Here is a 25,855-nt window from a genome sequence, read left to right on the forward strand (position 1 = left end):
CTGCTCGTGCCAAAACCGGTCGCCGGACCTCTGTGGTCGCTCCAGGCCTGTCAAATTCGGGCATGGAGACAACCTCCCTGAGCCCTCCACGAGGCCCAGCCGCGATGGAGATGGACGTTCGTGCGTCACTTGTGACTGCCGGTGCCGTGAGAGCCTCCCTGCTTTACTCCCCGTCCATGTGATAATTATGCCCGTAATTAGGGATGGCTCAGAGCCACGGATTTTGTAGCTATGCCCAGCACCTCTCTGGGCTTGTGGGTGTCCAGGTGCCAGGTGTTAGTTCAGGACATAGGTTGAGTAAATGCTGTTAGAGGTTTCCCGCGCTGGTGGTGTGAGTCTCCCCTGGGAGACCAGGGGTCGTGACAAAACGGTCACTCCTGTGCTTCGAGGTCAGGCTGCAGGGGATCGTGGTGGCCTTCCTTGCATTCAAATCGATTTTAAAGGAAGATGCTCAGAAGGGATGAGTAGTTTTCGCTGCTTCTCTTCAGAGCTGTCTGAGCAGAGGCTGCTGGAGGTGTTTCGCTGTGGTCACCTCGGCACGGAGATTTCCAAAACCAGTTGTCGTGGTGGGACGTCCTGGCCTTTGACTTTCCTGCGTGTTTTTTCAGGTGCTTCCTCTAGCTTTGCTTTCGTTAATTTAACGCATGCACAAGGTGGTTCGAACCTCCTTCTCCAGCAGCTGAAATACAGTAATTGCCCAACGTAACCTATTTGGAGAAGTTTCCTTCAAGTCAGCAAACTGTGAAGAAATTCACTGTATCATTTAGAGGAGGAAATTATCCTGGAGTGTAAGATCGGAATTATGACTCCAGCAGCCTTACAACAGAAAGGACGGATGAGACTGGAGATTTAACTGACATGCTAAAAGCCTTTGAGCAGCGACACCTCGACCTGAGATAGCTGGAACGGGGGTTTTCCTTCCAGGCGACCGCCGGTGGTCTCGGCGCTCCCGGGAGCGGAGCTGCCCCCTCGGAAAACGCCGCGTGGGCAGCTCCAACCGTCCAGGCGATGCTTCGGGCCGGGGCTGGCGAAGGGGTAGCGGAAAGGCGGGGAGCGGCCGTGCTCCGTGGTGTGCTGCACGCGGCCCCCGAAGGGAGCTCTCCCGCCCTCCGCAAGCGTCGGGGAAGGAAATACGATGCATCCGTCCCTCCCGTTCACCTCGGCTCCCGCAGGGAAAATGAGATGCCCTGAGCAGTGCGGAAGGGGGAGGAGGCAGCAGCAGGAGACTGACACTCGGGTCTCCTCCAAACCTCGTTTCCTGGGGTATCAATACCCTCGCGAACAGCAGCTGAGGCAGGAGCGGCCGCGGCATCGCCGGCCACGCAGAGGTGCAAGCCCGGCCTTCCCGGGCCAGGCAGCAAGGCACGGGAAAGCTGCACCTTTACGAGACCCCCAGTGCCCTTTATAGCTGCTTTATTGACTCTGCGGGGCGTCTCGCGCTCGCCACCAGCACTGCCTCGCCGCCGGGACCGGAGCGCGCGTGGGGAGCGTCGCATCCCCCGCGGGGACGGCAGGGACGGCGAGCCCTTCCCGCTGGGAGCAAGCCGCAAGCAGCCGCTCCCTCCAGCCGAGCCGGGGGATGATGGAGTGGATGAATCTCCAGCTCATTAAGTGTCGTTTGTCCTATTGTGTTTGCTGCGTCCCAGGCTGATGCCTGATGAATGCTGCTGCGCCCTCCACGTTAATAAAGAGGCGCTGAGATGTCGCTTGGGCCCTGGAGGAGCCGGGGAAAGACGTGCTGTCGCGTGTGGCCGTTCGAGGTGGCCGCGGGCGCCCGGGAGCGGGGGGAGACGGCGTCCGAGCCGGTCGGGGTGCGGGTGCAACGCGTGTCCGTGCGCGCGCAGAAAGCGCTCCCGAGGGCTGGGCGCTTGCAGGCAGCGGGGTGCGAGCCCCGGCTTGGGAGCTGCTGGCCGCCGCGGGGGGAGCGTTCCCACCCGGGAGCAGTGATCTCTCCGCCGAAGTCGGCTCAAGCGCAGCTCCTCCCCGCTTTGGCTTGCTGAAGTTTAACTAAGCCCAGCGTTATCCCTACAGCTGCCTGGTATTTGGGGGGATAGCTGCCCCTTTTTTGGGAAATGTCAATGTGGGATGGAAAGTATTTTTGGGCGCAGAAGGGAAAAGGTCAGCTCGAACAAATTTCTCAACTCGAACTGAAAAAAGAAAGGGGCAAAGCAGTTTGTTAGCTGTTTTCCAAATAAACCCCTTCCAGCTTCAAATGGCAGCTAATTAAAGTGTTGACATTTTAAAGCATGATGATGTGAAATCTCCTGCTTTGAGCCAAGTCTGGGCCCTTTTCAGCTTTCAGTTCACGAAGCCGTCGCCTGAGTCCCCCGGAGCGGCGCGGGTGAGCGGCACGGCCGCGGGCTGCTCCGAGGTGCTTTCCCCACGGACGTGGCCCGGTAGCCGGGTCCTTGTCCCTCCATCGCTCCGGTCCCTCCATCGCTCCTGCCTCTCCAGGGAAGGGCAGGGCAGGGAGGAGCGGCAGCGTGGGTGGTGGCTTGGGGGGTGCGGGAACGGGGCATTTCAGCCCTTGAGGAAGGGAGGAAGGAGCCGTAAACAGCCACAGGGGTTGGCTTGGCAGGGGTGGCCAGGTGGGGTGCGGACGGTCTCTTTTATCAAGGGTTTTTCCTACAGGGTGAGCAAGTTTTTAGTCTTTGGAAGAACGCTGTAGCGTTGGTTTGCTTGGCAGAGATCTCCAACCAAAGCTGAGCCTAACGGCACGGGTGCCTGTGAGGCTGTTTGGGCATCGGCACCGGTACACGTCCCCCTGCTCGAGGCCAGGAAACCAGGTGAGAAACCTGCAGCGTGTGGGCTGGGCCCCGGTGGGAAGGGAGGCCGGGCTGGCCGGGGGAGACTGGCAGGGAGGGAACAGGCTGGAGCTGCCGCTGCGGGAGTCGCGTCCCGACCGGGGAGCAGCTCCGGGAGCCGGGCCCTCCCCAGCCGGCAGCATCACCCCACCGCCCTCCCCTCCGAGAGGGGCGACGGGAAGCCGTGCCGTGCCATGCCGTGCTGTGCCGTGCCGAAACGGCCTCTCCTCCGGGAGGCTGGAGGCCTTGAAGCGTCCCCAGGCAGGGATGCTCCCAAGGCAGCGGACAGGCTGCAGGCAGGGTCCTGCCGACGCTGCGCGGGGGAGACGGGAGCCGCGCGGAGGGGGCTGCGGGGGAGCAGGCAGCAATCAGGGGACGTGTTGTGGCTGTTTGACTTTCTGCATGATGCATAATTTAGGAGACAAAACGCGAAAGTCAGCTCAGCTCAGCAGGGATTCGGGAGCTGATTTGGGGGAGTGCGGGCGAGGAGACGCTGTCCCTTTGATTAGCTCAGTGCAGGAGGCGGCTGACGGGTGACGGGAAGCAGTCGAAGGAGAGCAGAGCCCGACCGATCCCGCCGCTGCAGATAGACTCCGGCTCTGACCCGGTGTTTACAGATCAGCGGAGCTGCGGGGAGCAGTGCAGGCTCTAAACGGGCACAAACCTCGTCCCTGCAAAGGGGGTCACCCGCGGCCGCTCCGTGGTGGGGAAGCGGCTGGTCCCGCTGCCGAGGGGGGCACGGGCTGCGCGCTGCATGGCAAAGCCTGGCTTGGCATGGGCCGTGCCGGGGCTGCAGGCAGGAAGGGCCGGGGGCCGGTGTGCGTGCGCGGTGTGCGCGGTGCACGTGTGCTGACCCTCCTGTGCATCTCCCTGGCCCTAAAATTCCCCGTCAGGTTGCAGCAGGTGTGGGACAGAGGGAGCAGCTGGGCCCTGGGGAGAAGGTGTCGCCGCTGCTGAGATGGGAAAGGCAAGGCCAGCGGGAAGCCCGTGTCCCGCGCCGAGCCGCAGCCGGAGCGGCAAGAGGCACCGTGCCGGCGAAGGTGAGCGCGGTGGGGCCGTGCCTGCGGCTCCCTCCGCCCCGAGGAGCTGCCGGGCGTCTCTCCGTCGGGAAGCCCTCGGCGTTGCCCTCGGGCCGTGTGGCTGCTCGCGCGGGGGCCCAGGCTGCGCCGGCCCTGGGGATGCTGCGGCAAGGCAAATAAATCCTAATGCGCTCCGGATAAATGTGCCAGCAAGGGGATGAGCTGGTGAGAGAGATGTGGACGGATGGGTGGACAGATGGATAAATCACGGATCCCGCGGCCTGCGTGCCCCCCCCGGGCAGGGGGACTGGGCCCCCGGAGGCAGAGCTCGGCAAAGAGACTCAGTGCTGAGCTCCTTCAGCTTGGTTGCACGACGCAACAGCTGGGTGGCTCTGGGAAGCGCCGGCCCCCGGGATGCTGCAGCTGGGCAGATGTGGCGTTGCGAGGTTGGTGCAAGGGGCTGAGGGTTAGCTCGCATCCTCTCCCAGGCAAAGACATTTTCTGCTCTGTCATCCTGAGTTTTCTGCTCTCCTTTGCCAGATTGTTCCAGAGGAAGGCCGGGAAGCCTCGGCCGCGCCGCACGCGCGTTCTTCCAATGCCATCTAGTGTCCGCCGCGCCGCAGCTCCTCTCCGCTCCTCTCCGGCGTGGACAGGGATGCTTGTCCAGGCAGCCTGAGGGTGTTGTTTTGAGGTACCAGATCTTATTTATTACAAGATGATCCCTGAGGGCCAGCAGGCTCCTCTGGCCAATTATTAGTGGTACCAGTGGCACTAATAACTGGTAGGTGCACAGATTTGACTTGATTATTTTTTATATCGCTTCCATTTGGCAATAAAAGCCCACCCCAGCAGGATGGATTGCAAGGGAGCAATGACATGTCCAGGGTGATTAAAATCTTTCAGCCTTCAGCCACTTGTCTCGTAGCCCTGACATCACCTGAGGCTTAATCACTCAGAAAAGTGCTGTCATGTCCTATTGTCACTGTATTGGGAGCACGACCTCTTTCCCATTTAGCTGCCATTTCAAAATAATATAACCTGCCAGGGGACCGGCATGACTCAGAAGCCTGGTAATAGGATATAAAGACTTTGACCTGCGGGTCGCCCATTTGAATGCCGCCAAGGTCAGCTGCAAGGGCAAAGATGTCGCTTGCATGATGATCGTTTGGCCAAACCACCCACCGCAGCAATAACCAGGCCCCTGGGTCCAAGCTGGGGCTTGGACTCTGCTCCCCGCCTGCCCCGGTGTCTTCCTCTCCATTCCCCATGCTCTCTCCGCTCTCTGAGCCTCGCTTCTGTGCACCGCCACCGACTGCGGTGAGGTAGGTCCAGGCCAACCCTGTCTGCACCCTCGGCCACCGCTGACCACGCCAATTTATCTCCTCAGCAGCAAACCGTCGCGTTGAGTCAGTTTGATTCTATGATTAATTAAGCTCTTGCTTGAAATTAGGTTACTCCTCACAGCCACAATTATAAATATTAGCAGATTAATGGGTCCCGGCTATGCTAGACGGCTGCTACCAGGCTGTGCCGTGGAGACTTCGCTGCTCTAATCCAGACTCCTTGGGTACTGGCTTGCAATGGAAGAGCTGCTAAAGAGCCCCCAGAGCAGAGCTGGGACACCGGGGTCCCTTTGCCAGCTGGGTGACGTGGGGACGTGGCTGCGCGACTGCTCCGGGCTGCAGCTCCCCGTCCCCCCGGCCCGCGCAGGGCTGCCTCGCGCTACACGGTCCTGCGATACCTGCAGGTCCGACCGCGACAGAAGCGCAGTAGAGACCAGGCTTCTGCAAACTCTTTTTTTGGTGAACCTGGACCCCAACACCGTGGCCGGGCTGCTGAGGAGCGCAGCTCTGCCCAGCGCGACAGAGTCCCTTCCTCATTAGCACACTCCCCTCACCCCGCCGGTGCTGCAGCGGGGCGGTTTAATTGCTGTCAGCCTCGTTAGCAGTGCCACCTTCTCACCAGCTTTGCTTTAATCGCAGTCTTCCTCCTCCTCCAGCCCCAGGAGCGCTGCATAGAGTGCTTTGGGTGGGAAACCCTGGGGCTCTGGGTGCTCACGGTGCCCTAGCCAGCATCCAGCCAGCTCCGTGTTTAGTTTTCACTAATCTGTTTGGGTTTTTTTTAATTGTCTGCAAACAAGGTGCCTTCTTCTTTGAACAGCAAGCGCGTTAGCTGGAGGGAGCAGCGGGCTTCTGGGCTGTGCAAACAGTGCTGAGCCCGCCCGAGTCTCCCGGCGGCTCCCGGCCCCCGCGGGGTTTTGCCGCTTGCACTCGCGCCACGCGGGGCCCAGGCGTCCTGGGGGGGAAGCAAGTCCTGCTCGCCCTCGCGGCTCCCTGCCTGCCCTTCCCCGCGGCGCTGACTGACGGCTGTCAGGGCCCACCGCGATCATCGAGGACACCGAGGCTGACGTGCCGTTCACCACCAGGCTATAATTTCGCCCAGAACCTATTTTGCTATATTTATCCAGCATTAATAATGGGATTTTGCCCTACTAAGCAGCATCCGCATGTAACATCAGGGAACACGGGAGCGATTCCTGCTGAGCCGGTGTGTAAGAGCCTCTGCCCTGATCTCGTGCTACAGCCCTCAGGGAGGGTATAAAAGCGAGGCCGCTTTCGTAAGATGAAAATAGCCCTTTTCCCCTGGTTTTCTGCCTGCTGCTTTCCTGCAGCAGGAGCCCTCCCGTCGCGTTGGCGCCTGCCTTTCCCAGGCTGACAGGTTTCCTAACTGCCCCCAATTGCTCCCTCCCCAGCCGCCTCTTCCCTGCAAAATCAGCAGCATTATCAGTAACATCGCAGCAGCTGCCGGGGGGGACCGGCGGGGGCTCTCGCGCGGACCTGCCCTCCGTCCCGGCTGCAGAGGGGATCCCGTGGCTCCCACCGTGCCCCGTGCCCTGGGAGGGCTCAGCTTCGAAAGCCATGGAAAGCTGCGTGAATCCGCGCTCCGAGGGGACCGTGCTGCTGCACAGCAGCCGCGCTGCTGCCGCTCTTTAATTAACAGCAGGGGAAGCGCCGCTGAGCCGCCAAGGTCATTCCCTCAGCTTGGTTTTGGGGTACAAGTTACACCTCCTAGCAGAAACGCATCTAGATCGGTCGTAAAGCGTCCGTCCCAGCAGCACGCTGGTTCCCGTTCATCCTGGAGCCGCTGGCAGAGGACGGGAGCTGCTCCGAAACGTCCCCTGGCGATGCCCTTGGCTCGGTGGAGAAGCGGGCAGGCTCCAGCTGTGCCGAGTGCGTGAAGTGACAGTCACGAGATTTGCTGCACTTCAAAACTGCAAAATCTGCCAGGGAAAGGGGACAAAAAAAGTTCTGAATATCATTATTGTTTTGCAAAATGAAAAACGTTTGTTGCAATTCCAAAGCCTTCGAGAAAAAGGCAACGTGGAAGCAGTCGCGGGCAGCGTTTGGTGTTTCTGTGGTGGCTTCCACCTGAGGCCCTGCCCGCCGCGGGGCCGGGATGCTGGCTCGAGCCCCCCGGGTCGCCGCTCTGCCCCAGCCCCGCGGCGGGTCCTCGCACCCCCGCACGCGCCGGCAGCCGAGCAGGGCTGGCAGCGTCTCCCGCGGGTGCTGGGAGCTGCCGAGAGCCGGGTGCTGCTCCCAGCAACGCCCTGGGCCCGGTTTCCCGAGGCTCCTGCGGTTCCCCGTTATTACCTGCTCCAGCATCCTGCAGCAGCAGCCAAGGCGATTTGTCTCTTGGCAGCTTCCTTTGCCTCTTGCCAAAATGCCGCATGCAGCGAGCAGGGCAGCCCCGGGGAACCCCCAGCTGCGGGCATCTAAGCCTGGCAGCCAGGCACGGCTGCCGTGCAGGAAGCTCTGCCTCAGCGGGTGCAGCAGGAAAATGGGCGCAATCCTGCGTACCTGCCTCCTCTCCGAGCTTGCTGTGTTGTTCGGCTCGTGTCAGGAGCTCGGCCGGCAGCTCCTGGATGAATGACGCTATATAAATGCAAAGCGTTGTTAATATTTCACGCTGTAGAGAAAACGTACTGGTGGGGCTCGTAACCAGAAGACGAAGCGCTGCTGCTGGCGAAGGCCCCGGCTGCGTGTGCTGCTCCCCGGCCCCGTCCGCCGCCGTCGCGCCCCGTGGAGCAGCACCGCGGAGCTGTGCCGCCGGCAGAGGCCTGCCGAGATTTGCCACGCAGCCCCGGCACCCCGGCGAGCCGTGCCTCGCCCCGGCCCTGCGCTCGCAGCGTCAGCGAGGCGCAAACGTCCCGGGAGCCGGGACCGTCCCGGGCTCCGACGGTGCGGGCTCGCGCTGGGCTCAGCCTGGGGCTGGCCAGATCCCAGCAGCGTCGTTGCAGGCGCCACGTCGGTCTCGCCCATGCCGGGGGCCGTGCAAACCCCCCCCCCCCCCCCCCCCCCCCCCCCCCCCCCGTCCACTCGCCGGGTCTCTGGGAGGAGATCAGCCCCCGGCGGGGCTGTGATTGCCCTAACGAGGGGACTGTAGGCCACAAAGCAGCAGGAGGTGACGGTGTTCAGGCCCCCGGGGGAAATGCCCCCCCAGGGCTGGAGCCTCGGCAAAGGGGCGCAGGGTCCCTGCCCGGCGCGGGGGGGACAGAGACCCGCTTCCCGTCACAGCCGCTGAGCAGGCGTGTGAAAAAACGGGCTTGTTTGATTCAAAATTGCCGAACTCTTCCCTGGAGCCATCGGCAAACAACGGTAATTTACTCTACAGCTGTTTAGATTTGTTTCTCTGCATTTTTAAAAAGCCCAGTGGAATTGCAAGCGAAGCTCGCGTTTGCTCCCCAGACGGTTCCTACCTGGGCTCTCCCGCCCCGAGCGGCATCGCCGGAGCCGCCAGCACCGTCCCCGCGTGGGGCAGCTCCCGGGAAAAAGCCTGGTTTTGGCTGTGCCGCGCAGGAGCCTGCGGCTGGCCGGGGCAGGCACGGGCGTGCAGGTGCCATGGGGCCGAGCATCCCCGGCACCCCGCCGCGACGGGCGTAGGGCGGCCACAGCCCTTCGTGAAATCCAGCAGCCAACGGGGCACGCGGGGCTCTGCCCCAAACCCGGTCCCTCCCCGGGAGCCCTTCCTGCCGGGAATCTCCTCCTCGCTGCCGGAGCCGGGGGTGAATCACGCGGCGCCGGGCGATGCTGCCGGCAGCAGCGGACGGGCAGACGGCCGCCCCGCAGGTGAGGAGCCCCGGGCGCCGCGGGAGCTTTGCAAGGCAAGGCTGGACGTGCTCGCGCCTGCACGTCTCCGGTTGCACGCCTGCGTCTGCAGCCCCGCGCCACCCCGCCGAGGGGGCAAGCGCTGCTCTAGTGGCAGTGCCGCCGGGACGGGGAGGCGACGTGACGTGGCCGGGGCGCGACGGCCTCCTCCCGCGGCGGGGGAGACGCGGCGGATTCCAGCGGTGGGAGAGGAGGCGGCGGCGGTGCCGCGGGCCGCGCGGGTGATTCACGCCTTGCCCTGCTCCGACGCGTTGCCGGCTGGGGCCATGCGCGGCGACGCGAGGGAAAGTCGCAACAGCCGCCTGGGTAACGAGCCGGGAGCCGGGGGAGGCGGCGGGGGGGCGGCTCGGGGCTGAGCCGGGCACGGACCGCGCTCGCCGGGGCTCGGCCGGGCGGCAGAGGGATGCGGGCCGGCTCCAGGGGGGTTTCTCTCTCTCGCCAGGCTAGGTGACGGCATCGGGGGACCATGAACTGGGGGGTGTTCGAAGGGCTCCTCAGCGGGGTCAACAAGTACTCGACGGCCTTCGGCCGCGTCTGGCTCTCCGTGGTCTTCATCTTCCGCCTGCTGGTCTACGTGGTGGCGGCCGAGCGGGTCTGGAGCGACGACCACAAGGACTTCGACTGCAACACGCGGCAGCCGGGCTGCGGCAACGTCTGCTTCGACCACTTCTTCCCCGTCTCCCACATCCGCCTCTGGGCCCTGCAGCTCATCCTGGTCACCTGTCCCTCCCTGCTCGTCATCATGCACGTGGCCTACCGGGAGGCCAAGGCGCAGCGGCACCGCGCCGCCGAGGGGGACGGCGGCCGCCGCGGCTACCCCGACCCCGGCAAGAAGCGGGGAGGCCTGTGGTGGACCTACCTGCTCAGCCTCGTCTTCAAGGCCGCCGTGGACGTGATTTTCCTCTACATCTTCTACCGCTTCTACCGGAACTACACCCTGCCGCGCGTGGTGAAGTGCGAGCTGCCGCCGTGCCCCAACGTCGTGGACTGCTTCATCTCCCGGCCCACCGAGAAGAACATCTTCACCCTCTTCATGGTGGTCACCGCCTGCGTCTGCATCGTGCTGAGCCTCGTCGAGGCCGGCTACCTGATAGGCAAGCGCTGCCGCGAGCGCCTGGGCGCCCGGCGCGGGGAGGACCACGGGCGCCGCCGGGACCGCGCTCCCTCCCGCGCAGACTCGGCCGAAGCCGGGGGGCAGGTTTTCCAGGGGACGGACTACAAGCCCCCCGTGGCCTCCGTCCCTGCCGGCGCGCTGCAGGACGAAGAGGCCCTTCCCTAGGGGCCGGGGGATGCAGGCGCCGTCCCGCGGGAGGGAGCTGCCCCTCCGCCAGGGCAGCTCGGGGAGGGGGTTGTACGTCGGCTTTTGACCCTGCGTCTCTCGGGGAAGACGCAGGACGTCGTGCCGACGGGCTGGGTGAGGGCAGGTGCTGCGGGACGTGCGCGCGCTCTCCGAGAGCCGCCGTGCTGCGCGCCGCCGGGGCCGGGATGCAGCCCCGGTGCACTCGAGCCGCGCGGTCCAGCCATCGTGCACCCACTCCGTCTGGCTTTGAGCATAATTTCACAGCAAATAAAAGCTTCTGCCTCTAAGAAACGATGGTCAGCTTGGTCTGCTCTCCAGGCGTAAAACCGGCAGCGAGGACCCAAGAGGGAGACGAGGACCGTGTTCCTCCCGGGGACACATTGCCCCACGGCCACCTCCAGCTGCGTCGCGGACTGACCGTGGTGGCTGGTCGCCTGCCGAGGGCTCGGGGCCGCCACGGGAAAGCTGCTGGCCATCAGGCAGCCCCAGTCCCGCAGCGGCATCGCGCGCGGCACTGGCCCCCCGAGCGGTCTGGGGGCGCGGGAAGCAGGGCGGGGGGGCACGCAGCCCGGGGCAGCCCTCGTCCTCGCATCGCCCGAGTCGACGGGTGGGAGTGGGTTGATTTCAAGGGCTCTCCACGCCCCATTAAAAGCTTTCGCAATTTTTCGCAAAGGAATCTGGTTTGCAGACTTTGCAAGCCGGCGAGGCGCTGGCAGCGCGGGAGCTCGGTGCCGGCACCGCCGAAGCAAGGAGCGCGGTGTGCGACAGGCAGACCCAGCCCGCCGCGGGTGCCAGGCTGTGCCGCAAAGCCGGGGAAAACACCCGAGCCGAACAGCCGAGGAAAGGCGAGGAAGAACACCCCAACCATTGATTAAACAATAACATTAAATGACAGAATATGATCTTGTTTATGGCTGTAATAGGCCGTGCTTTTCCATGACTCAGGCTGCACTGCAATTTCTAAGGCCATCAGCTGTAACTGAACATTAGCCGGGATGAATAATTAACAATAATTTCATGGCAAACGCGCTCGCAAGTAACATTAACGCTGAACATGCAGCTTGATCTGTTACTAGTTTCACTTTATTTAGAGGGTGTGATTATTATTTCTCCACGAGCCGCCGCCGCTGCATTATCCACCTGCAAATCTGCTCTGCCGAAACCTTGAACGCCGGCGGGCTGGGGCTGTGCTTTGTGCGCGAGCCCTCGCCCCCGATTCAGCGCCGGGGCTGGGCTGTTTGCTCTGAAGCAAGGTTCGCCGCTGTTGATCAGGACTAGCCTCTATTAGCAAACCCGGCTGCTGTGGCGTGTCCCCACCTCGCGCACGGGGCTGCGGAGGTGCCGCGTGGCTCGGGGTGTCCTGCACCACCGGGCTCGGCGTCGGGGCGGCAGCGGGGCCGTTGCTTTTTCCTTCTGGTGCGTTTCTGGGCTTTGCACCGGAGGGAGCTGGGATCGCCCCGGTCGGTGCTGCAGGAATCGGCTGGGGGCTGAAACCTGGCTGTCTCACTGCAGCACGCGGCGTTTGGTTCATAAATGGGACTGGGGTCACTGGCAAAGCAAAGGAGAACTGGGGAGAGCTACAGGAAAAGGTGACTGTTTTCCAGCCTTTGCATCCTCACACAGGGCTCGCGTTTGCTCATAAGGGGCGCTCCAAAGGCCCCTTGGGAGAGAAAAACCTTGAATTTGGGGGAGAGGGGATTTTAAAATCACTCAATCCAGCCCAGCAAGATCTGCCCCTCATTGGACACGGAGGGGCTCATGTGCCCCCAGTGCTGGTCCAAAACAGCCTGCCCCTGCCCTGCTGGGTCTGTTTTCGTCACCGTCTGAAAACTGCTTCTGTGCCAGGAATCGGAGAAAACCCGTGTGATTTATTGCCAACGTGCCTGAGCGCGTCGGTGCCCCGGTGCCTGCTCCCGTGCTCCCATGCTTCCGCAGCTCCCGCGCTCCCGTGCTCCCGCGCTCCCGCACTTCTGCGCCTGGGAGGTTTCCTCCCAGGGCCGGAGCGCCGCGGGGAGGGAGCAGGGCATCAAAGGCAGCGGGTTCGGAGCCGGCTGAGTCCCTCCATCCCACGATGCCCGACTCAGGCCCCTTTTAAGGAGACTTTGAGCTGTTTCTGGCGGTGTTTGGAGGCTGCGTGCCCCATTGCTCGATTATTTCCGCTGCGAGGGACCTCAGCTCGGGCCCTGCACTGCACCGGGGGGTTTTAGCGGTCGCACGCGGCACTGAGGACTTGCACCCCGCATCGCATCAAGCAGGAGCCGAGTCTCGGGGTCGGGCTGGAGCGGGTCCGGGAGGGGGGTCTCCCCGCGGGCAGGCGGGCGACGGGGACCGAGCTAGGTGTGATTTCTCAAGCCTCGAGAGCACAGGCAGCAAAAAGCAGCGAGCGGCACGAGCTCATCCGAACGGCGGCAAGACAGAGGCTCTCGCTCCGGCTGGGACGCCCGAATACCCGCCCGGGCGTGAGCAAGCACGAGGTGTTTTTTTATCCCCACCCAGGTGCCTCGGGGGAAATCCGCTGGCAAAGCGGCTCCTCCGCTCCGGGGCCGGGCGAGCTCCGGCAGGGCGGCGGCGAGGGACGGGTCCCCCCCGAAACGCTGCGCTTGGGGCCCAGAGGCTGCTCGGGGCAGCCCGGCGCCACGGGGCCACTCATCCCCCGGCCCTTTCGGGGCAGAAGGGGAAGAAAGCGATGTTATCGCTGGCAGGGAATTGGGGGGGGGGGGGGGGGGGGGGGGGGGGAGGCGACCGCCGCCTTAGGGAGAAATCAAACTTCCTGGGCGTTTCTCCTCTCCCTCCCTTCTCCGCTTTGTTTTCCCTCTCAAAGGTCACGGCTCCCGAAATTCTGCGCTTGCTCCTGCCGCACCGGCTCGCTGCAAAATAGCTTAAATTCCTGATCCTGCTGATAGGCAAGGAAAAATGTACACGGCCGGCTCCTGGGCGGGGGGAGGCTCCCGTCCGCCTGGGAAACCTCGCTGCGGCGCCGGGGCTGGGCTGGGGCGCGGGGCTCCTGGAGCCCGGGGCAAGCAGGGCCCTGGACACCGGTGTCACTGTCCCTTGGGGGGGGGGGGCAGGCATGCACCCCCACCGGGCTCCAGCGTGCGTTTGAGCGGCTGCCTGTCTCCGACAAGCGTGCGAAGCAAACCCCTCGGGAGCGAGTGCCGGCTGCGCTGCAGACCCCCTGCCCGCTCCGGCGGCGGCACCGCGGCGTGCGCGTCTCCCGGCCCCACGGCATGCCGGAGCGCCGGCTCCACCGCCGGAGCGGGGAAACAGTGGGTCGAGGGAAACCAGTCTCTGCGGGGCCACGTTGGCAGGACGGGAGCAGGTCAAAGCAGGTCAGCGGTAGCTGCACATTGCTACAGGGTGGAGAGACCGATGCTCTGTGGCAGAAGTATTATTAGGGCAAAACCATTCAGAACTGGGTAGCACGGGCAGAACTTGTGGTTCTTAGAACAGTTGCAGTCGGTCCTGCTCGCCTCGGGCTGCAGGGCTGCGTCCCGCTGGCACGGCGTGCGGGAAGGTGCGACCGGCGCACGGCGCGGGCTCTCCCCGGGCTCCTTGCAGCGCCTAGAGCCAGACCGTGCCGGGCGGACGGAGCCGCTGGCACTGCCGGCGGAGGACCCCGGCCCGGCAGATCCCGCCGCAGGACTCGACCCGTCTTTGCTGCTCGGCCCGAGCGCGTGCATGCGTGCGCGGAGCCGACAAGCGCCGTGGGAGCTGTTTGCTGGACTCATGCCCCCCCCCCCCCGCCTGCTCCGGCACCTTTGCACCCCGGGCAGGAGCGGGGCGCTTTCGGGCCCGACGCCCTGCAGCCACGCGGGGCAGGACCGGGCCGTGACGCAGCGAGCTGGTGGCAGGAGAGCCGAGCGCGCCGACACGGTGGCCCCGCTGCTGCTGGCCGGCGGCCAGGGCTCGCGGGGCCGGGCGGCTGCGGACCTTGCACAACGCCGTGCACCACGCCCCGGGCGTGCGGCGCTCCCCGGCCCCTTCCCGCCCCGCTGCGGGTCCATGGCCGCAGCTGGCACCGGGCTGCTCCGGCGGCAGCGGCGGAGCCGGGCAGGTGGGTGGCGGGGGGCCGCGGGGTGGGTGGGCGGCTGCGTTTGCGGGTTAAGGTGGGTGGATGGGGCAGCTCGGCCGCGCGGGAGGCAGGTGGGAGCCGCGGTTGCCGTCAGCCCCGGGCCGGGCGTTGGGGCGAGAGCGGCGGCTCCCCGCTCCCGCTTTCAGAGCCGGCGGGCAGAGGGCTGAGCGAAAGCGCCGCGATTGCCGCCCGCCCGGCGTGCCGCAGCACGCTCCCGGGGAGGCGGCTCTCCCGGTCCCGCACGGGCAGGCGAGACGAGAGCGGCGGCTGGCAGAGGCGCTGCGCGGAGCGGGGCCGGCACGCTGCCGCGGGACCCCGCACGCCCTCCTCCGGAGCCGGCACGCTGGGCTGAGGCCGTGGCTGTCGGAGCAGCTCCGAGGCAGCGAGGGCGCGGGGTGGCGGGGCCGGGGCTCCGCGGGCTCCGGGCAGCGCCTGAGGCTCCGCTGCTGCCTCGCAGAGCCAGGACGCTGCTTGGCGCGGTGCAGCGCTCCCCGGACGCGACTCCAGCGGCGAGGGCACCCCGAGCGCCGGCGCGCCGCCGCGATGCCCCGGTAAGCGGGCGAGGAGCCCGAGCCGGTCCCAGGTACGTCCCGGGGTGGAAACGGGCGGCGCGGGGTTTGCTGGGGCCGGAGCGGGTCTGCCCCGCTGGGAGAGGGACCGGCACCGCCTCGCTCGCGGGAAGGGCGGATAAGCAATCGCGGCCGGGCCCAGCGGGGAGGCAACGAGCTGGCGATGCTCTTGGGGCTGGGTGAGAGGAACAGCGGCTCAAACCTATGGCGTTTGGGGGACGTTGGGGCCAGCGCGGCTCCCGCTGCATGGCTCGGTCCCACGGCCGGGCTGCGAGCGGGCGGTGAGAGCAGCGGTGCCCGGGACCGAGCGCTCCTGCCGGGTCGGATCCGGCCGCGGCCGATGGGACTCGCGGGCGGCCGGGAACGGGATGCACCGCACGGCACCCCGGCTCCATCCCGAACCTGCTGGGCGAGTCGGCGGCGGCTCTGCCCCCCCCCGCGGTGCCTCCCCGCCGTGGGCACATTCCTTCTGCGTGAGTGGCGCAAACTCCCCGCGCTCCGGCTTGCTGCGGCAGAGGTGCTGCCTGCAGCTGCTCGCAGCAGCGATACGTGGGGAATACGGGCTCATTTCTACGTGTCGTTTTGGCAGTGACGCTTCTGCAGTTCTGTCCCATAGCCCAGGGGTGGCCATTTCTTTTACTTGGCAAAGTGGCCAGTTTGGCCCAGCAATGCGAGCATGGCTTGCAAGCTGGAAATAGCACTTTTCCCAGCTAAAACCTCCAAAATCCTGGAATGTTTGCTTAAAAATTGGACCATTACTGAGGAAAGTGAGGCGTTTTGAGCTCAAATTGTCCTAGACTTTGAACAAAGATAAGCAGAGTTCTGCAGCTGTTCACGAAACTGAGCTCTTCTTGCAAATGCAAATAAAACACACCAAAAAAAATCTCTTCTGAGCGTTGCCAGTGCTCCCCGGTCTCCGCGCAGGCCTTGCCCCTCCTTACTTGCCCCAGTTTTGCAGGGAGTTTCCCTCTGATCTTCCGAGCACCTGTCCAAACCCCGCACATGGCGTAAATCCCTCTGGGGCGCCTGGGAGCGGTGGCTCTCGCTCTCCCACTGCAGCAGGAGTAAAGGTTATTCCGAGCGACTCCATAAAAGTTAACAGCCCGGGGCCGTGCCGGGCCAGGTTTTCTCGTGCAGCCCTGCATCGCCGCAGACGCATTTACAACCGCGAAGACAATTGTCGCTAACATCTCTGGGCAAAAACAAAGCAACCTGGGATTTCTAAATCCAGCCGTCTTCTTTCCGCCTGTTGCTTCCCTGCAGCAGGAAAGCTCCCGCCGTCGGGACCCAACCACTCCCGGCGGCGCTTTCGAGCCCGGCACCGCTCGGCCGGTGCCACGCCGGGACTCTCGCTTTCGGCAGCGCCGCGCTCGCTCGGGTCCCCGCGGGCGTCACCTTGCGACAGGGAAAACCGGTCCCTCACATGTCTCCTAATCCCCGGCTCTGCCGCTCCACTTCACCTTTGGCACAGCAGCCAATTTAACCCAGTTTAACCCCGTTTTGCTCGTGCGGAAGGCGAAGGCCGGGGAGGCTGGGGCTGTGCAGGGCTAGCGATGGGAGACGCAGGCAGCTCGGCATCCCGGAGATCCCCGTGGGCAGGACCAGGCTGCCCTGATGGGAAGTCCCCATCCGTCCCCAAAAGGCCCTTCCGCAGGGGCCGCCGCAGCCCCCGCGTGCCGGAGGGGGTCTCTGCTCCGCATGGAAATGTGCCGTGGGGTCACCGCTGCCCCCCCCCCCGGGGGCCCTGCAGGACACGGGGCTGCTTCTCGCACAAGCCCGTGCTTTGCTGGCGTATTAACCTTCCGGCACAGCTGGTCCCCTCCGACTGCCAGGGCACGGCCCCTTCGTGTTTATCCTGGCCTGTTCCCGGGGATCCGCTGCCAATTCATACCAACATGCGCAATCAGACCCGGACGGGGGCTGGCAGGAACTTCGCCTGGTTCCTCATCACTTACCAAAAAGCCTCGATCAGAGGGAAGAGCAAAGAGGTTGAGTCATTCCTAAACATCGCTGTGAGTCAGCGCAGGGCCACCGTTGAGCCCATGATTTATTATACGTGTGCGGGACAGGTCCCTCCACCCAAACTGGGCGCAGTGTGGGGGAAGAGAGTTAGGGAGGCTGAGGAGCCTGGGAGAGCCCCGGCCCTGCCGCAATGCAGGGCGAGATGTTATTTCCCGCTGCGTCTCTTCACCTGCCGTTTCTCCGGCCGTTCCCCCAGGTTGGGTGACTCCGGCCCCCGCCAGCGCCAGCCGCCATGGATTGGAAAACGCTGCAGGCTCTGCTCAGCGGGGTCAACAAGTACTCGACGGCCTTCGGCCGCATCTGGCTCTCCGTGGTCTTCGTCTTCCGCGTGCTGGTCTACGTGGTGGCGGCCGAGCGCGTGTGGGGGGACGAGCAGAAGGACTTCGACTGCAACACGCGGCAGCCGGGCTGCACCAATGTCTGCTACGACCACTTCTTCCCCATCTCCCACATCCGCCTCTGGGCCCTGCAGCTCATCTTTGTCACTTGTCCTTCCCTCCTGGTCATCATGCACGTGGCCTACCGGGAAGACCGCGAGAAGAAGAACCGTGAGAAGAACGGGGAGAATTGCCCCAAGCTCTACAGCAACACGGGCAAGAAGCACGGTGGGCTGTGGTGGACCTACCTGCTCAGCCTCTTCTTCAAGCTCATCATAGAGATACTATTCCTCTACCTCCTCCACAAAATGTGGGACAGCTTTGACCTGCCACGGCTCGTGAAGTGTACCAGCGTGGACCCCTGCCCCAACACTGTAGACTGCTACATCGCTCGGCCGACCGAGAAGAAAGTCTTCACCTATTTCATGGTTGGGGCCTCCTCCATCTGCATCGTCCTCACCGTCTGTGAGATCTTCTACCTCATCTTCAAGCGGGTTGTCCGGACTGCACGGAAATGGAAGAAGCCCACCAAGCGCTCTGTCAACTACAGCAAGGCCTCCACCTGCCGATGCCACCTCAAGCTGGAGGAGAAGGAAAACAAGTCCCAGCATAGGTCTGTGGCAGCCCTGCGGGCCTCAGCTCCCGACTTGACTTTGCTCTGACGGGGTCGTGGAAGGGGAAGAGGGGGGGGAAACGCCCTGGCGGGCGCCAGGAGTAATGGCCCCGAGGTGGCCATCTGCAATGCCACCACCGGACTCTTCAGCTGGGACCTCAACGGCTATAGCGGGGAGGGGGAGCACGTTCACGGGAAGCCTCCTGCGTGGTGCCACCAACCGAACATCCCCCGTTTGGGGATGCCAAGGCTTGTTAGGGCAGCGAGGAAGGGACAGGGTCCTCGCAGGACGCTGCGTGCGACAGCCCCTCTTGGTGTGGGTGCTGCAGGGGTTGGCAGCCAAGGAGCCCCTCTGAGCGCAGAAGCCCACGCTCTTCACGTTGCCTTAAGCTACCGCACCGGAGCGTGCAGTCCCACAGCCGGGTGCAGCTCTCCTCCGTGCTCAGCCCTCTCGGCGAGGAGGAGGGAGAACCACGGGTGCCCTTATGTCGGGGGAGAATTGATGGATGTAAAGTCGCTGGAGGGACTGTCACCTCCACGGTCTCCGCTGGGTGCTGTTCGCCCCTGCTCCCTTTTTGCGACGGGCCGTACGGGGCCGGTAACCGCACGGGCTCCGCTGGAGCTGGGGTACATGGTCATAGAGGGGTGAGCGAGGGGCTCCCGGTCTCTCCGCCCTGCCCACAGAGCAGAGGGTCGAGGGAATAACGCTGCGGGACGGCGGGACGGAGGGCACGTCCCGGGGTGCCCCTTGGTGCGGGGCAGCAGCCTGCCTCAGCCTGTCTGTTCTTTCCGCAGGGGAGAGGAGATGTGATCTCCCACCCGGCCCGGCCCGGCTCAGAGACCCTGCCCCTTGGCCCGCGAGCTTTCTGAGCCTGCAAAGTGCCCGAACCACTCGACCCCTACGAGAAATGACTAAACCCAGCAACCCAAAGCCCCTGAGAAAGGGCGGCGGGGCAGCCGAGCAGATGCAGGTAAGGCCTGCAAGCGTTGCCGGCTGCACCGCGGTGCAGCGTGCTTTAGGGCTTCGCCGATGCCCAGGCGCCGTGCCCGAACACCAGCTCCACGGCCAGAGCCCTCGTCCTGCTGCGGGCTGAGGAGGAGCTGCCGTGACTCCCAGAGTGGTGCTGCAAGACGTTCACGAACCCGGAGCAAGCACCGACGAGCAGGGCTCTGGGTGGCTGCCGACGGCCCCTCTGCGGCGATTTGCCAGCCCGGGGGCAGGGGCAGGTTTCCCCTCCTTGCTCAAGCAAGCGCTGCACCGATGCCCCCCCCCCCTTCCCCCCGCCGCGGGCTCCTCTGCTTCCCCGGGCGCCAGGGCTTCGCACCCCCTCCAGCCCCGGATGGACGTGTCAGCGAGGCCGTTAGCTGTGTGTCCAAAAGGCCAATAAATGTCATGTCGTTTGTAGACACCGGCACCTGCTCTGCGTGCTGTGAGTCCAGGCTGGGAGCGGTGGGGGCACAGAGAGCAGGGAGGAGGGAAACGGCTCGGCGGGAAGAGACGCCGAGGGTCCCCGTGAGCCTGCCCCGAACCCGGCCTGCCGGGCGCCTGCGGAGCGTTATCCCAGCTTGCCACGCGCCGTTGGGCTTTAATTCACCGCAACCACGTGCCGGCCCCCGAGGAAATCAAGGAGGGATCAGCATCAATTATTTACTAAACCTTGATAAATATTACAACAAATAGCAATGATTTCCGTTTAATCTCTCCTTAAGCAGCGCGATGCAAAGGGTCTGGCGCTCCGGCCGGCCGGGGTTTCCGGCTGCGGCTCCCGTCCCGCGGCGGCACCTTGTCACCGGCCAGGCGCGATGGCTTCGTGCACCGCGCAGGGACCCGCGTGCCGGGCACAGCAGCCCGGCTGGGAAAGCGAGGTGGAAGCAGGAGCACCGGCAGCCAAGGGCGGCTCCGTTTGCTCCGCGGTTACGGAGCGACGCCCCAGCACCGGCGTGCCCAGCCCCAGCTGGGGACAGCCATCAGGTCACACCGTGGTGGCAGCCGTCAAGCGGAGGCGGTCGGGAGGGACGTGGTGTTTGGGGAGGGAGACGTGCTCCCGCCTCCGCAGCACCCTGGTATTGAGGACAGAGCAGCGTGTGGGGTGCAATTATTTTATATTAAATATAATGATGTTTTTTCCTGTTCCACCCACCGCTCTGCCCCAGGGCTGTCTTGGAGGAGGAAACGCCACGTCTTGGTGCTGGGCAACCAGAGGCATCCTGCCATGCGTGTGGACTGGCCCAGTTTCTTCCCCGCTTGCCCAAGCCCAAATCCCGGCCGCCCCCGCAGCAGTGAGTTGCAGCCGTGCCAAGCGCGGTGGGATGGTTACGGCTGCCGCAGGACGGTGAGGGTGGATGCACGTGGGGCTTCATCCCCGGTGGAGCCAGCGTGACTCCCGCCTGTGCATAAAACACCAGCATCTCCTCAAACCGCTGCCCGGCCCCCCTGCTTGGTGCCTTTGCACAAACGCACCCAAACCCTGCTCCGCGCCCTGCAGCGCCCGGCGGAAACCCTCCGTCACCCCCGCAGCAGAGCTGTGCCCAGAATCGGCCGCGTGCCGCAGCCCGTGCACGCTCGGCTAAGCTCGGCTGGCTGCCCCGGGCTCGGGCCGTGCTTGCGAGGCCTCCCGGGCGGCCTGCACCGGGGCTCGGGGCTGCGCGTGGCTCCAGCACCACCCAGTGCCCGGCACGCCGCCGCACCGACGGCACGGCCTCCGCGGAGAGCGCGGCCTGGACGCCGGCAGGCCCCAACCGTGCCGGCACGGAGCAGCTCCCGGGCAGCCTGCGGATGCTCAAACCCTGCGACTTTCGGGGCTGCCGCTGCAGCACGTTGGGCACCGGGGGGCAAGACCCCCCTCTGGTGCGCTGGTTCATCCGGGTGGAAGAGCCTCGGCTGGCGGAGGAGAGCCGGAGGATGCTCTTCCCCATCTCCGGGGACGGCTGCCGGCACGGGCAGCACCGCGAGCCGCGCTCCGCCTGCAGGCAGGGAAATCCGGGGAAATGGAAATCCGGGGAAACCCAGCTGCAGGCCACATCTCCCCGTGCCGCTCGCCCCATCCCGATGCCCGCTCCGGGGATGGGGCTGCATCGGCCTCGGGAGCACGCGGGGATGCCACGATGCCGGCTGGCCACCGTCACTCGCTGAGACGCTGCCCTGGCTTGCAGCGGCCCGCAGCCCCGCGCCGTGTTGGTTTTGGCTCCCGAGGCCCCCGATCTGGGCCGATTATTATTATTTCAGTCTCGACCAACTTGTTTTCTCCAGCTTCCTATTTCCGGGCCGCGCTGGCCCCATCCGTCACTCACTGTCAGGCGCGGGGGGGATCCCGGCCGGGCGGCCCTCTCCGCGCCCGCCGCCCCTTTCCCCCCCTGCACGGGGCCGGGGGGGGGGGCCGGGCTTCCCGAAAGGCCGGAGGGAAAGCGAGGGGGCCCCGGGGCCCGGCTCCCCGCGCACCTGCGGCTCGGCTGTCGCTTTAAGCCCCGGTCCCTGGGTTTCCTGCCTGCGCTCCTCCTCCGCGGGCTCCCCTGGGTCCCCTCGGTGGCCAGAGCCTCCCAGGCCCCGGCTGCTCACATCCTGCGCCGCGCCAGACGCAGGCTGGACGTGCCCAGCGCCGGGCGCTCGCTCGCAGCGCCCGCCCGTGCCGCAGAGGTGAGTGAGCGGTGCCGCCGTCCCCAGCATCCCCGAGGCCGGCCGGCGGCGCGGGGGGCTCCGGTGCCGCCCGGGTGGTCCCTGCCCCGGCGCAGGGTGCTCGGCGCGGCGGGCGGCTGCTTTCTGCCTCGGGACGCGGGGTCACCCGCCCCGGCTCCCTGCCTCAGGGCGCTCCCCGCATCCCGCCGCGCTGGATGGCCCTTTAACAAGCCAGCTGGCACCTCTGCTTGCTTAATTGGCAGAGGTTAATTAGGAGTCAGGGCTGTGCCTGCTTCCTCCCTCCCAGCTGGCTCGCAGGGCTCGGCGCCCCGCGGGGGCACGTGGGAGCCTCGCCGGCGGCAGGGGTGACGCTGAGGGGTCCCGGAGCCGTGCCGGTCCCTCCGCGGTGAGTGGGGCTGGTGGGCACCCGCCGGGCTGGGGGGAGCGTTGCCATCGCGCCGCTGGACGGGAGCTGGGGGACCGTCCCTGCCGTCTGGGGGTGCTGTGCCCCGAGGGCTGGTGCTTTTGGGGCTCCCTCTCCCCGCGACCCCGCTGCTCTCCACGCTTCGGCGGAGACACGGTGAAGGGCTGCAGGCGAAGCGGCTCCGGGCTGCTCCCGCACCCAAGGGCTGCTCCAAGCCGGCCACGTGCCGTGACGGCCAGCCAGCGTGCTCCTCGCTGCGAGCCGTGCCCTGGGGTGGCTGCGAGCTGTGGGTGCTGCTGGCTGGGTGCTGCTGGGTGCCCCCTCTGCCCTGGGCTCCCCGGGGGGAAGCGGAGGATTGACTTCTCTCGTTTCCGCTCCTCTCTCCCGGCAGAGGTGCGCAGCTCCCTAGAAGATGGGCGACTGGGGTTTCCTGGAGAAACTGCTGGACCAAGTCCAGGAGCACTCGACCGTGATCGGGAAGATCTGGCTGACCGTGCTCTTCATCTTCCGCATCCTCATCCTGGGCCTGGCCGGGGAGTCCGTGTGGGGGGACGAGCAGTCGGACTTTGTGTGCAACACCAAGCAGCCGGGCTGCACCAACGTCTGCTACGACAAAGCCTTCCCCATCTCCCACATCCGCTACTGGGTGCTCCAGTTCCTCTTTGTCAGCACGCCCACCCTGATTTACCTGGGCCACGTCGTCTATCTCTCCCGGCAGGAGGAGAAGCTGAAGCAGCAGGAAAGCGAGCTTCGGGCCATCCACAGCAAGGACCCCAAGATAGAGCAGGCCCTGGCGGTGGTGGAGAAGAAGATGTCCAAGATCTACGTGACGGAGGACGGGCGGCTCAAGATCCGAGGGGCCCTGATGTGGACGTACATCATTAGCGTGATCTGCAAGAGCATCTTTGAGGCCGGCTTCCTCATTGGCCAGTGGTACCTCTACGGCTTTTCCATGGTGCCCCGCTACGTGTGCAAGAGGGACCCCTGTCCTCACCAGGTGGACTGCTTCATCTCCCGCCCCACCGAGAAGAGCATCTTCATCATCTTCATGCTGGTGATGGGCCTGATCTCCTTGATCCTGAACCTCCTGGAGCTCTTCCACCTCTGCTGCAAGAACCTGCTCAGCAACATCAAGAAGGTGTCGGCGCCGACCAGCCCAGCCCGGGACGCCTTTGCCGAGGACATGGTCCCCGGCCCCTACCCGCCCAAGCACTACCCCTTCCTCCCCATGGGCGAGAGCCACACGCCGCCCTACCAGGCCTACAACAAGCTCTCCAGCGAGCAGAACTGGGCCAACTTCAACAACGAGGAGAACCTGGCCATGAGCGGCGGCGGCAGGCCCCTGTCGGACCCCTACGCCGCGAGGGCCGCCGAAGCCCCGGCCCCCGACGAGAAGCAGTGCAGCCGGCCCAGCAGCTCGGCCTCCAAAAAGCAGTACGTCTAGCGCTGGCTGCCGGTGCCGGCCGCGCCGTGCCGGAGCCGCTCGCTCCTCCGGCTGCCGGACGCTCTGGGACCTGATGCTGACGAACTCGGCCGAGCGCCTGCGGTCCCCCAGGGCAGAGCCTTTTCTCTCTTCTTTTTTTCCATGTATACTGTAAACAAGGAAGCCGCGGAGAAGCTTCCCCGGGCGCTGGGAGGATCCTCTGGGAGGATCGGCTGTGGGAAGCGCTTTGCCTCCGGCCCCCGCAGCCCCACGGAGGCCCGTGGCCGGGGGCACCGCGTAGCGGGTCCTGGTCACCGGCCGTATCCTTCTTCTGTGACCCCCCAGCAAGCCAAGGCCAGCGCGGTGTTTGCTGCAGGGCTGCCAGCAGCGAGGGGAGGGTTAACAGCGACGCCGGCTCGAGCAGGGGAAACTGAGGCAGCGGGCGGCTGGGTCGGCCCTGGTGACCCCCGTCTCTGCAGGGCCGCCCGCTCCGTGGCCCTGGGAGCCTGAGCCCCCCCGCCGCGTCCCGTCCCGGGGCCCTTTCCCATGCGACGTGTGTCTCTAAGTTATTTTTAACCTGCTGGCCTGACGACCAAGTTTTCTGCCTTAAAGGTGCAGCCGTGCAACGGGCAGCGGGGCCGGGTGAAGCGGGGGGGCCGTGCCGCCCAGGCCCCTCGTGCCCTGTGGCTTTGGGGGAGGACTTAGCCCAGCAATTGCTGGTTCGGGGGGGGTTAGGGGTTTTTTATTACTTTGCACAGGTCATCTCCTGCCGCACCGAGGTGCCGTGGGAACCCGCTCCGTGCGCTTCCCGCGGAGCCCGGAGAGGCGCCTGCGGGCCGGGGCGCTGCTCCCAGCGCTGTTTTGTATTTCCCCCCCCCGGCAGACTCGAAATGTTGCAACTTGTTAAATAAAATTGGATGAATTGAAATGATGATTTGTGGTGCTTTGTGGGGCCTGGGGAGGGGGGATCCGGGGGCCGCGGTGGGCTCTGGCGGGGGGGAGAGCGCGACCCTGCCTGCGTTGACGCCCTCCCCGCGGTGCCAGCCCGGCTGCTGCACGCGGCTGGGACGGGACGTGCGCGCTGCAGCCCCGCACAGGGCTCAGCCCGGCCCTGGGCCCCCCCCGGGGCCTCTCGCCCCGGCTCCGCTGCAGATAAACCCCGTGGAGGCCGCGGAGCCGCTCGCTGCTGCATAATAGGTGGAAATGAGCCACAGATAAAACCCCGACGGGGGTTTGGGCCAAAGGAGCCCAGGGCAGAGCCTGCTCCCTCGGCCGAGGGCTGCTGCAAGGGGGGTGTGACGCGCCGAAAGCACCTCCGTGCGGCTGAAACGGGGGTGACGGGGGGCAGCGGCTGGGAGCTGCACGGCAGAGCAATGGGGATGCTGCGGGAGGACGGGGGGCTCACGCCGCCCTGCTCCCCCCGTGGGACCCCTTTCCCGCAGGGGCTCCGGCCGCAGCCTCGGCGGGGGGAGGACGGGGCATGCAGGGCACCCCGAGCCCCGGCAGAGCTGCAAACCCCGTGGCGGAGGGGGGGGGCCCGGGCGGCCGGGAGGAAACGCCGGTGCGAAAGGTAACGGTGCAGCCGCGGCGGCGGCCCCGCAGCCTGTTTACCCGCCGGGCAGCGCTTTGTTTGCTCTCCTCTCCGGCCCCGGGCTGATATTTTTGTTGGCGCCGGGGGAGCGTCACGCTTTTCCGAGCGGCCCTGCAAGGTGGAAAACAAGACGGCCGGGAGCCCCGGGCCGGGCGGCGGCGGCGGGGGGCTGCGGGAGCGCGGCTCCGCGCACCGCTATTGTTCCCGCGCTGCACCGAGGCGGCCGGGGGCACCCGGCGTGACCCCCCTGTCCCCCAGACGGGACCCACCACGCGCCAACAACAACAGCGCGGAGAGCATCCGCGCCGCGGGGGCTTCCCGGGGTCGCCGGCGAGCGGAGGCGGCCGCGGAGCCGCTGGCACGAGCCCCCCCGGCGGAGGGTGTGCAGCCCTTAGGCAAATAAAAGTTTGGGGCTGATAAGGCTGCTGGCTGGCCCGGGGGGGTGGCGAGCGGCCCGGCCAGGCACGCATGGCCTTTCTCACAGCTCCTGAGTAAACAGGCTGCTCCGCTCGCTTTCTGGGAACCGCGCTGCGCTCCCGAAGCCTGGCGCCGTGCCGGGACGCTGGGCCCTGCCGCGGTGCCCGAGCTGCTGCTGCCCCTGCGCCCGGCTGCAGCTGCATTTCCCAGTGCTGCTGCCCCTGCGCCCGGCTGCAGCTGCATTTCCCGGCAGCGATGCCGTGGGCTCCTGCGCTCTGCGATGGGGCGCTCGGCTCCGCGGCGGGGTCTGCAGCAGCCGCAGCCTGTGCCGAGGTGCCAGCACCGTCCCCACGCCCGGGCTGTGCTTTGGCAGGGCTTTTCCAGGCTCCCCGGGAGCCCCGGGGGGTTCATCCCGGGCGAAGGCGGAGGTGCTTTCCCGGTGCAAC

At 65.8% G+C, this 25,855-nt stretch overlaps 3 protein-coding genes and 1 long non-coding RNA gene across 7 annotated transcripts; 3 read left to right on the forward strand and 1 right to left on the reverse strand.

Annotated features, from left to right (window-relative positions):
• Positions 1-6,622: 6,622 nt before the first annotated feature.
• LOC135330697 (uncharacterized) lies at positions 6,623-8,648 on the reverse strand. The gene is made up of 3 exons (XR_010392705.1): positions 8,580-8,648; positions 7,474-7,755; positions 6,623-7,103 (listed from the first exon to the last, which is right to left on the reverse strand). It is a non-coding gene; the product is annotated as an uncharacterized LOC135330697 (long non-coding RNA).
• A 229-nt stretch (positions 8,649-8,877) lies between these two features.
• Positions 8,878-10,579, forward strand: LOC112985768 (gap junction beta-5 protein-like). 2 transcript variants are annotated; one of them, XM_064525209.1, is made up of 2 exons: positions 8,878-8,949; positions 9,431-10,579. In XM_064525209.1, the coding sequence occupies exon 2, from the start codon at positions 9,455-9,457 to the stop codon at positions 10,265-10,267; it is 813 nt and encodes a 270-aa protein (XP_064381279.1). In that variant the 5' UTR covers positions 8,878-8,949; positions 9,431-9,454; the 3' UTR covers positions 10,268-10,579. The 2 variants fall into 2 exon arrangements, with proteins under 2 accessions (XP_064381279.1, XP_025960432.1); XM_026104647.2 differs by lacking the exon at positions 8,878-8,949 and adding an exon at positions 9,054-9,294.
• Positions 10,580-14,051: 3,472 nt separating this feature from the next.
• GJB3 (gap junction protein beta 3) lies at positions 14,052-19,639 on the forward strand. The gene is made up of 2 exons (XM_064525212.1): positions 14,052-14,342; positions 17,148-19,639. Exon 2 carries the CDS (start codon positions 17,184-17,186, stop codon positions 17,988-17,990), a length of 807 nt encoding a protein of 268 aa, XP_064381282.1. The 5' UTR covers positions 14,052-14,342; positions 17,148-17,183; the 3' UTR covers positions 17,991-19,639.
• On the forward strand, positions 14,405-24,329 carry GJA4 (gap junction protein alpha 4). Of its 3 annotated transcripts, none has more exons than XM_064525211.1 (2): positions 14,405-14,943; positions 22,370-24,329. In XM_064525211.1, exon 2 carries the CDS (start codon positions 22,391-22,393, stop codon positions 23,420-23,422), a length of 1,032 nt encoding a protein of 343 aa, XP_064381281.1. In that variant the 5' UTR covers positions 14,405-14,943; positions 22,370-22,390; the 3' UTR covers positions 23,423-24,329. The 3 variants fall into 3 exon arrangements, with proteins under 3 accessions (XP_064381281.1, XP_025960443.2, XP_025960444.2); XM_026104658.2 differs by lacking the exon at positions 14,405-14,943 and adding an exon at positions 21,451-21,575; XM_026104659.2 differs by lacking the exon at positions 14,405-14,943 and adding an exon at positions 21,899-21,960.
• The last annotated feature ends 1,526 nt before the right edge of the window (positions 24,330-25,855 follow it).

The sequence above is a fragment of the Dromaius novaehollandiae genome, chromosome 23 (assembly GCF_036370855.1).
Source record: "Dromaius novaehollandiae isolate bDroNov1 chromosome 23, bDroNov1.hap1, whole genome shotgun sequence".
NCBI classification, from domain to species: domain Eukaryota; kingdom Metazoa; phylum Chordata; class Aves; order Casuariiformes; family Dromaiidae; genus Dromaius; species Dromaius novaehollandiae.

Bases quoted from the DNA above. Each gene is read 5' to 3' on its own strand.
- GJA4 (XM_064525211.1), top strand. From the start codon at position 22,391: ATGGGCGACTGGGGTTTCCTGGAGAAACTGCTGGACCAAGTCCAGGAG.
- GJB3 (XM_064525212.1), top strand. From the start codon at position 17,184: ATGGATTGGAAAACGCTGCAGGCTCTGCTCAGCGGGGTCAACAAGTAC.
- LOC112985768 (XM_064525209.1), top strand. From the start codon at position 9,455: ATGAACTGGGGGGTGTTCGAAGGGCTCCTCAGCGGGGTCAACAAGTAC.